Below are 11,125 nucleotides of genomic sequence, written 5' to 3' on the forward strand. Positions count from 1 at the left end.
CATCTGAATTTTACATACTACATCAATATCAGCATAGGAAGAGTGTAAGAGTGGCTTTCCAAAAACAAACCAAACAAACCACATTTCATTTGATCATGTACCGATTTGGCCCAAAGAGAACACTCCTCACTCCAAGCAGGTTAACTAATGCAATTATCAAAAGGGTGGCATGCAGCAGCGTGAAGCTGTAAAGCCACCCTGAAACATGCTGAACAATTTGCTGTCAATTCTACTTTAAACTACTACCCCCATGGCGAAGTTTACATTCAAAACTTGACTGTGTTGAATTGCATTTGTTTGGAAACAAAAAGTTACATGAAAGCAAAGTGCCGTTTCACAGCACAACTCAATCAGCAATTGTTCAAGCTGAGTGCAAGACAATACATAGGAAAAGGAGTTATTACAGAAACACCTACAGAGACAGAAACACCTGCTCCTGAAACAGAGACAAGCCGGACACAGAATGATGTAGGACCAAAGCATGACTTTGCACCACAGCAAACCAATCTGAGAGCAATTAAATACCAACAATGAAATCTCAAAATATCAATTAACTCTTATTGATGTTGACTGATTTAGATAATTTCGGTGGGAAGAAGCCTTCCTAAATCCTGCCAGTTATTCACCGTCTGTCAACAAAGACTTTTGTTGGGAGAGAGGGGATATCACTCAGCTGAGCTAGTGAACCAAAGGCAAGCAATAGTAAAACTTCATGGCCTGAAGTTTTATTGCACTTTCTACATAACTACACATAACAAAAGTACTACAAATGTGTTTTTTCTAGCCTGGTTCTTGACAGATGGATTTAATGATTAATGCCAGTTAGACTAAAGAAATGAGATAATGCACTCTGCAGAAAGAATATTCTCCATTTCCTAACGAGATACAAAAGTACCACTCTAGAAAGCTGCAGACAGCATGAAGAATTTGTCTGAAATAAAAATGAGAAGTCCTTTGCCTAATAATATAGGCATATATGATGGAGGTGGTTAAGATTTTCTTCACCATGCTAGAGAACTAAAATGTAATACCCTTCTCACTATCCTCAGTAGGGTCACAATTAAAGAAAAAAAAAAACAAACCTCATAGAAAGATGCATTAAGCAGTATTCTGTAACTGTGGTTTCCTACAACCTGACTTCCATGCATTTACTTCCTTCAAAGTGCACTACTACTGTTTTAGTTTTAATGAGCTGAAATTTACGTAATTTTTTCAAGGGCTTTTACAGCTAGAACATAGGAATTTTTACAGTAAGACTTGAATTCAAAGCACATAAGTATATACCCAGCTTGAAAAATATAAGCACTCTCCCCCAAAAGAGAGTCAGAAGAGACATCACTGGAAGACTTTGATACACAAGTCATCTTGCCAAAATCCTAATTTAATTTTTAAAAATTAGACAAAAAAAGCTGCAAATCCATTTGAAGTTAAAAAGTTGCTTCAAAATCCCTGGAAGTCATTTTAAATGCTGGAAATCAAAGATAAATACAAGATATTGTATTCAGGACAGAACTTATTTCTGTTTCCTTATTTCAATAGGAAATTCAAAATGCGTTTTCTGCAAAACAGCAAACATTCAGAAATTAGTTGTATTTACCGCATAACTCTTAAATTTATTTTGTTGATGGATAGATAGTTAAGTATTTCCTTCCTTACAAATGAGTTCTGAACTCAGATCAGAGCTCTTTAAGATGAGTGCAGCTTGTCATTCTATGCATTTATTGCTGTAGAGTTTTAAAGGAGAAACATTTCAGATAAAATATTTACTAACTCTACAGAACAAAAAACACATCATCTGGTACTTTCAAGCCCTCCAATTTCACACCTAACCCGTACGTCAAAACTTGACAGCCAGAAGCAGTGCCAGCAATAACACCCCGTTTATTTCAGGCTTCACAGAGATCGCATTTTTTTCCAAATTCACTCCAAGAAGTAGTAAGAAAGATCACAGCTTGCTGCATACAAGATTCCAAGCAGAGTTACTACACTCAGCAACTAAACAGTCGTTGGAGAGAGAAAACACTTGATCGTTATGAACACAAGCAACACAACTAAAAAGTAAGAATTCATTCGGGCAGCAATAGCTTTTGGTAACTGCTGCCTTTTACTTTTGAGGATCTTTGAGGCACACAGGTTCATCCTCCAAAATGTTTTTTGATTGAAAGGAAGCTCAAGAATTGCACTAGACCTTAAGCAGATCTGCAGATGTATTAAGATTGTAAGATTTGCCAACACCAGTACAGGCCACTTCTGTGACTTCCAGAAAGTTCAACCAAGAACACTTCTTTTCAAGAAACTGCTTAAAAGCTCTACTACTGCTCTCAGCTATTTAAGAATGTACCTTGCCCGGAACTTTCAAGGTATGTAACCTCTTCCCATCTCTCTGAAATTCAGCTGAAGCACTGTGAGAAGAAAAACACCACCAACTCCGTAAGGTTCATCAATAAAGAAAAACAGATGTGACCAATCTTAGGCAAATACTTAAATAAAAATTATCTACAGAATATCCATTCCATGTTCCCTTTATCACTTACATTCATGCTCCTCCTGCTTCCTAGAACACACTTAGGAAAACAAAATATTACTGTATACTCCACAGAATGCAATACCTCTTGTCTCTTCTTTTTATAAGCTGTTCCTTTCCCAAGTACTTTTCATTTCAACTGTCAAGAGCCCTGCTAAACAGGATGGGAGACAGGTAGAAAAAAGTAACATATATATCATTTTGACAGGACAATCTATGAAATTCTCAAGGAACAGAGCTGTCTGTAAATACAAGCAACAAAAATACTTACTTGGGCTTTCCTTAACTTTTGACGCTGCATCTTCAAAATATCTTGCCTCTATCTGATCTCCAAAATACATCTGACAAGACCAAGTATCACAGGCAGTCAGAACGTCATTCTCTTAAATACAGTTGTAAGTTTCTCAGCGGAAGATGTCCCATTTATGACACCTGTCTTGTCCCAAAATATATAACTTAAACGCAAGTACATGTCTAAGCACCACAAGCTCTCATTCTACTTTGGAGAGTCACTTCAATTTAATAAAAAGGGGAGCAGTCACTTAACTGAAATCACATCCTGAGCTTGCTTTCACAAACAAGAACATCAATATGGGCTGACACTCTAGATGCCTTTCATTCCTCTGATTTTGGATTAAAGTTAGATCAGTGACAGAAGCTGTGTCAGAAGCAGTCACTGCAGCAGCAACCATACCAGGTAACCATCAGGGACTATCCTAATGCCCCAGTTGATTCACCAGTTGAAGATACGGTACAAAGAGGGTCAGTTAGCAAGAACACGAGAACATTCTCCAGTGCTGCCTGAGGCCTGAGAAATCCAGTGTTCAGACACAACACAATAGGATTGGAAATGTACTGTACTGTGGGACAATAATTAGTGGCTGACTATGATGGACAGGTGGGGATTTGGTCATCTCCCCACTGCCCTAATAAATTAAACTGCCCCTCCACCTGACAGACATGTTACTCAGGCTCTAAATGCAGCCTGGAAAGGTGTATTTCATTGCCATCAAGACGATCTGCCTCTGACAGAAAGAAAATATTCATAACATATTCATACATAGGTGTTCCTACATATGGGAATGGTCCACTTTCAAGCTGACTACCTCTCATTCTGGTCCTATAGTGCAGGATATAAGGGCTTTAATCAGTTTTCTACTTTGCATAGCCTGGACAGGCACAGAGATACTATCTTTCATCACTGACACTGCTTGAAAGAGATGGGAAAGGAAAAAAAGTACACTAAGACTATTTTGAATCCAGTCCAGCTTTAACACCTCAAGTTTTAAAGCACTGTTTTGCCATACTACTTTATTTTACTCTACCTTTTTAACAGGGTACTTATGTTATTTGATTGTCTTAAAAATAAAATATATCAAGTTTCAGTTTCTTCAGCAAGGATCAGACATTAGTAATGGATCCTGAAAGGGTCCCTTCCAGAGAACTCACCTGATGTTACCACTTCCTTTTTCTTGCTTCTTCCCTCCCAAAGGTATGCAGACCACCTTTGTACACAATAGCATTAACTTGTTTTCTTTTGACTGCCCTGCCTTCTCAAGCAACCTGCTAACCATCAGCAACGAGCTCAGCATCAAAACTAATGCTGCTTAAAACACACAAACTCAGGTGTAGTTCCCAAGACGTGACAACAATTGGGAAAGCTTAGTTCTGCTGTATTCCTTGTAACAATCAACTTAACCATTTGTTTTAAAGTCACACAACTATTTGTGAGCAGGCCCATAAAAGGGATTCAGATCCAGCTCCCACACTCTACAGACACCTCTTCCTCCTCCTCTCCTTACCCTTTTGAAGGGGCAAAAAAACTACACACTTTGATGCATTCCACTTGTTAATTGCAAAGGCAATTATCCCCAGCCCCAGCTTAAGACTTTAATTCATGCATCATCTGCAAAGATCTTACATAGAAAAAACCTGAAGCAACTGCTTCAGTAAGAGGCAGCACACGTGGAAAGAAATTACCATGTCAGAGAAAAAGCTACGAGTCCTTTTATACTGAAAAGCTCTACACAGTGCTTACACATGAAAAATGATTGGTTAAAAAAAAACCAAACTTCCCCCCCAAAACACATACATTTTCCTTGCAATCAGAACATAACTCCAATCACATCTTCTTGTATTTTGAGTGAGCCCATCTAAAATAGCCACGAGCTTTCCCCACTCTAGTGGGGCAAAAGAGGAATTCAGCAGAAGTAATGGGCTTAGCAGGAACGAGCAGATGTTTACTCTGCAGGCAATAAAACAGAAGCTAAAGGGAATCTTTTCAGTTTTGGCCTCAAGCTGGATGTACTGTTCAGAGTGCACTCTGAAGTTTCTATTTTACAGTATAAGTCAACACCAACCCAAAACCATAGTGCTGTTTACCACTAACTGCCTCAATACATATTTTTATTATCCCACACTATTTCAACTAATAAGCATTCAGAGAGAAAGAAAAAAATATACTTTTTACTATCAGGCTTTGAATGAATGCACAACAAAATATAACATTGTACAGAAGGAGATGTTCTTTTTATGTATATTTATTTCATGTACTCAGAAGCTGTCCCTTTTTTTTCCTCTCCCAGCTGTACAGACATTTATGTTCAAGAGCCTCTTGTTCACAGAGACGATTGTTTACCCAAGTGACTGACACATGCACTGCCCAGAACCCAAACCCTGCACAAGCTGACGAACTTCTAACACATACTTATTTGATTCAGATGCTTGGAGAAAGGCCTGAGCCAAATTTCTCCATCGGGATAGGTACAGACCATAGCTACATACAGTTTCTGCTTCAAAGAGCTTACTACTTAGCTAATCAACATTTTTTTTTACTGCTAGACAAATTCAGGAGACAAGGAATGCCTGGTGTGTTATCTGTTTCAGACTGATTAATGAGAAGAAACCATTTCAAAAGTCATACACCTGAAAATTAAAGAGATTTGACAACATAAAGTGAATTAAAACCAGTATCACAGCACTGCTGGTTCTTAACCAACACAACCAAAGACACAATCTCGCATCGGACAGCCTGTATATTACTTTTATAGCCCATCCTGCCTCGGTGTCCCCCTCTCCCACGGCGCCGAAGCCAATAGCCGGCACAGGTTGAATACTCTCTATCATCCAAACAGTTTTCCACAGCAAACTAAGGAGAAAGGCGACGATATCCCCCACGCTCTCGAAAGGGCCTAAGAGAGAAGCAGCACAGTGAGCTCTGTAGCCACCCCCGGCCGCACATCAAAGGCACGAACTCCTCGGCTGCCAGAGGAGTGAAACCGCCTACGAGATGCTGTGGATGAGGGAAGACGCCCGGAGAAAGCAGGGCAATTTCTCCGCGGACACACCAGCCCAGGAGGGCAGCGGGCGCGGGCAGCCTCCCCCGGCTCGCACAGTGCCGCAGGAAACCATACGGCTTTTAATGGAGAGAAGGGGGGAATCCTTCTAGGGAGACAGTTCCAAGAAGCGACACCACATCCCCCGCGAAGTTGGAATCTTCTGGAAGTTGTGTACTTCGTTACGAAGCGCACGGCCACCACCTCCTGCCGCTGGTACCCGCCTGGGGCCCGGCCCCCGCCCCTCGCCCCCCCCCGGCGCCGGGAGCCGTCGCGGCCCAAGCGAACCCCCCGGCCCGGGAACAGCCGCCAGCATCACCTTCATGCCGCGTCTCCCGGAGCGCCGCCCGGCGCGGATGGAGGGCGGGCGGCCGTCGGCTGCGTGCCCGTCTCCCCCGCCGCTGGGGCTCCGGCTCCTCCTGCCCGATGTAAACACACACCGGCGGGCGGGGGAAGGCTGGGCCGGGGGGCAGCGCCATGGCAACCCGGCCGGAAGAGGAAGCGCGGGGGTCAGAGGCGCCATGTTGGCGGGGGGCGCGGAGCTCGCAGGGATGCTCGGGGAGATGCGGAGCCGAGAACTTCCAGGCGAGCCAGGGCTCCAGGCAGCCTTCAGGATGAGGATCCAGGTCTTCGGGCTCTGCCTTCACCGCACGCTTGCCGGCGTTCACTGAATCACACAGAATCAGGTTGGAAAAGACCTCTCAGATCATCGAGTCCAACCTGTGACCGAACACCATCCTATCAATTACACCATGACCACAAGTGCCACATCCAGTCTTTCCTTAAACACCTCCAGAGACGGTGACACCACCAGCTCCCTGGGCAGCCCATTCTAACATCTAATCACTCTTTCAGTGAAGAAATTCTTCCTAATGTCCAACCTGAACCTCCCCTGGCACAGCTTGAAGCTGTTTCCTCTTTTCATATTCCTAGTTGCATTGGAGAAGAGACTACTCTCACGTGGCTACAACCTCCTTTCAGGTAGTTGTAGAGAGCAATAAAGTCACCCTTGAGCCTCCTCCAGGCTAAACAACCCCAGCTCCTCCCAGGACATGCACTCCAAACCCTTCACCAGCTTTGTTGCCCTTCTCTGGACAATCAGTCCTAAATCAAGTGCTGGGTAACTACGAAGGCTTGGGGCTTTCTAGCCCTCTCTGCACATTATCCTCAGCCACCAGAGCATGGCTCCAGCCTGTAAGATGGGGCTGTACCAGTGCTCCTGCTTCACATGAGGGAGTGCAATTTGGTGACAAAAGAGTCTGGAAATAATTTTTGGTATGCAAAGTTTTCTTTCTTGTGTATTGCATTAAAACTACCATCTAGCATAATCACACACATGGATAGAATTGTGATCTGATAGGGGATGGGTTGGTGCAAAGAGTGAAGCCAGACAAAGCAAAACAAAAAGAAGAGTGGTTTGAAGAAATGGAGAGAAAAAACATCATGTTGGTTGTTTCGTACTGTCATTTCTAATTGCAGAACCTCCTGGGAGGGTAGAGGTAGACTGGTACCATAAGACTGGTCTCCATTTTTCAGTTAAATAGGAAACTCTTGAAAGACACCAGAGAAAGTAATTCCCTCACGCCAGATGGGCTGACAATTAAAGAGATTCCTTTCCTTTGCTTCTGACAACACACCTGTGCCTTCAATAATTACCTGCATCACTTCTCAAAGGAAGTATTCTGCAGCCCTTTCCTGGCACAGATTCTCATAGCAGAATTTATAATTTCTTATGCACATATACACATACTTCACTTTGAGCCCGTGAATCTTTTCAGAAGACCAGTAGTGCAAGCCTGTGAATTCGGGGAAGGTTTCACATACCACAGTAATCCCTACAGAGATGCATGTATATATGTGTGCATAGGTAAGCACACCTGCTACATGTGTGTGAGATACTACCCTATATATTAGATATCTAAAACTAACTGTAAAAATATAACCAAAATATAACACCTTCCCTCAACACAAATAACAAAACTTATATCAAATAACCAGTAGTATTAGTAAAATTAGATTATAATAAATTTTTAATTGCAGAATACAAATCCACGTTTTGATGAGTAGAAAGAAGTTCATATCCAGTTTGTGTTGAGTTTAACATGTAAATTATAGCCTGATTTACAATAAAATAATATTGCCTAAAGTATATATATAAAAAATATCTTTTCCTCCCTCTACATTAAATTATTCATTCCAGTGAATGAATAATAATGCAAAATAACACAACTTTCTCGATTTAAAATTCAGAACTTCAGATGAACGTAAAATTGTTTCTCATGAGGTTCCTAAGCCCCTCAAATAAAATAAATGCAATCATTTGAACAAGTTGACTTTAGATAGTAACATCTGCAATGTCCGCAGAACATTCAAAGAATGTTCCAGCTGAAAAATCAGAATATTCTGGATGATAGACAGTGGGGAGAAGGGGCGAAGAATAGGAAATAGCAATTTGTTTACTTTATACCAAGCAAATAAAGTATTTTAGTCCTGAAACTGTTTCAGCAGCTATCAAAATTATTCCCTAACTAAACACCCACTAGCAGATAGTAGGTATTTATGGTATCATGAGGTATGATTTTGTTCAGTGAAATACTTGGTGCTGAGGAGACATAGTTGCCAGCTGGGTTTAAACCACAATAGTCCTTATTATACGTATTTCAGGGGGTGATTGCTTTGAACAAGCTTTAATACTTTAGATTGAATGCCTATTAAGGCATGCGATAACTGTGCACCTGGAATATGCTTTTCCAATTTAGTTTCATCCATTTAATGCACTCCAGGCCCAGTCTGGTTAGATTCACCTCAAAAGTGTGTCTCTCTGCAGCAAAAAGGATAATGTAGATGCTTCCGTAAACTCCGCTGTTTGTAAATTAAGTGTGATGTCTTTTCATGCAGAAATTCCCTTCCCAGCCTTCCTGGAGAGCAGACCTCCAAGAGATGTGCCTATCTAGAATTTTCAGTGAAGGATGAAGATCTCAAACATCATACCTAAAGCATTGTTCACTCATAATTTTCTTCAAGTTGTTGAAGCCAGTGAAAAAAAAATTTTGACCTTCAGATTTGGTCACAGTACATTCCTGAACAGTTTTCTACAAGAAAAGGAAAGACAATTTCATAAATGTTACCATTCTTGGTGTAGGGGTGAGTGTGTGTGTGTGTGTCCACGCAAGAGAGTGATATTCAGGCATTTTTGTGTGTGTGTAGACTAGAAAGCACACTTCTCAGGTGCAGTGTAACACAATGGTTTCTTTCTTTCACATTTACTAACCTTGGGAGATGAGATTTCAGCACTAATGACTAGACACTGTTTCAGAGATAATAAACCTGATCAACAACTGAAAGTCCAAATCACACTCCTACAGTGATAGAGCTTTCCTTTAGATGTATTTGAACATATTGAGATAACTCATGAACATTTTAAAGCCCTCAAGTTGACTCAAACATTAAAACAGAGATAACTGATCTGCTTTAGACTCTGTGAGGTTTTATTTCACCTTTCCATACTGCCACTTGAGTACAGGTGACTGGCATTATAAAACAGAATGCCCCTGCCCTGTTATTCCTGTTTACCTACATGATTCTTTTTCTCCTCTAGTTTCTTAAGCCATGTACTTGCCCTGTGTGACATTTGAACAGCCTTCACATTCCCTGCTGTTAAAAAGCATAATGCAGCACAAAAGAAATGCAAATGCTGGGTGGTATAAGACAGAAAAACAATACACAGTAATAATTTATTGTAGCAGGTGGCCATGATATGGTGGCAGTAGTTGGCTTATGGCCTAAAAGGTCCTGGTAGAAAGGAAATTATTTCCAGGCAATGAAGCTGTTGACTAGTAATGACTGTAGCTTTTACAACTCCTCCAGGCATCTCTGTTCTCGATCAAAAAAATTTCCCTTACCTTGAGAAAATAAATTGGCCACTGGCCTTATCAAGAATCCCAGGAACACCCAGCAAACAAATTAGCCACAACTTTGCAAAGATGTAAGCAGTAACCTTTCCTCATCCCTCATCTTGGTGAAGGACTTATGTGTTGAGATAACTACCCTGAATTTCTATATTCTATAAGCTTCTACAGCTGTCAGTACAGCAGCATCTCATTCTCTCTTTCCTGCAAGATAGGGAGATACTTGCTGCTTTGGGTAACTGGATATTGGAGAACAATCCAACTTCAGCAGAGGATTCATAAAATTCTGTCTGGGAGTGAAGTTCAGATTTCTGAAGGCACAAAGGTGACTAAATGAAGGGAAGCTACACATTTACAGCAGTCGGTTGCCTAAACACCACCCTACACTGGAACCTGAATGAGCTATCCGATGCCATAAAAAACATTTGTGACAGAGCAAGGAGCATCATTTAACCTTCTACATCCTGGACTGGTAACAGCCTAATTCAGGAACTGATTCCCTCTAAGTACTTGGTCCTATTCATTTTAAAACACCCATAAATCGTAATGATATAACAGGAAAAGCGTAGACAATCTTGTGATTTGTGCCACTGGAGGTTCATGATTCGTAGCTGTGGAAAGGAGCATTCAAAGGTCCACAGGTTTCTGCCTGCCCTCTCCTGTGAAGATGTTGAAAAGCAAAAGACTGGCTCAGTGTTGCATAAAATAAAGGTAAGGTACAGTTCCCCTTGGGCAGTGGAAAGTCTTTTTTTATCAGGAAATAGAAGAGGTAGAAATAGAAGAGATTCAAGAAAAGGAATTAAATCGAATGTAGATAAGTGGTCAGCATATTTTTGAATGCCCTTTTAGGGGACGGTATCAATAGGGGACTTACTAATAGTTTCTGAAATTAGTTATAGCTGAATTTGATATATTACTGCTTAGCTTCATGCACATGACATCTGGGTCTTACCCATGGAAAGGAAAAGATTTTGATATTTCTGAATACTGTGTTACATTCTTTATGTATAAAGCAGAGTTGGTGACCATATATCCCTCTTATTGGGAAAGTTCTTATATAAAATCTATTTCAAATCTCTTTAATAAAGATCCTTCTGCACAGAGATAGAGCACTTACCCGTTATCTTCTACAGGTGTGCTGTAATCAGTCTGCCCACTTCTCTGAATGCAAATGCTTTCTGCTCAATTGTGTAAAATCCTGAATTCCAGTATCAGCATGGCTTATTGTATCATTATTTTTGGTTCTTTGTTGGGTTTCCTTATATTTCTTTGAAAGAGCATTGTTAAATGAAGTCAGCTGTTTAATGCCTGTGACAGAGTCTCTCAAAAACTGTTAACATGACAAGAAAACAAATACA

The 11,125-nt window shown here is 40.9% G+C and overlaps 1 protein-coding gene across 2 annotated transcripts in view; it reads right to left on the bottom strand.

Moving 5' to 3' along the window:
- LOC114059275 (transmembrane protein 263-like) overlaps positions 1-6,363 on the bottom strand; it is a 206,872-nt gene extending 200,509 nt beyond the window's left edge. The window contains exon 1 of one of the 2 annotated variants that reach the window (XM_027887524.1): positions 6,179-6,363. In XM_027887524.1, the coding sequence (XP_027743325.1) occupies positions 6,179-6,184 (6 nt within the window). In that variant the 5' untranslated portion in view covers positions 6,185-6,363. Of the gene's footprint in view, positions 1-5,810; positions 6,070-6,178 lie in introns of those variants that run through there. The other variant, XM_027887534.1, reaches the window with a different exon arrangement.
- Positions 6,364-11,125: the final 4,762 nt, after the last annotated feature.

The sequence above is a fragment of the Empidonax traillii genome, unplaced genomic scaffold (assembly GCF_003031625.1).
Source record: "Empidonax traillii isolate 1590-97213 ecotype Southwest subspecies unplaced genomic scaffold, ASM303162v1 scaffold11:size2795301, whole genome shotgun sequence".
NCBI lineage: Eukaryota > Metazoa > Chordata > Aves > Passeriformes > Tyrannidae > Empidonax > Empidonax traillii.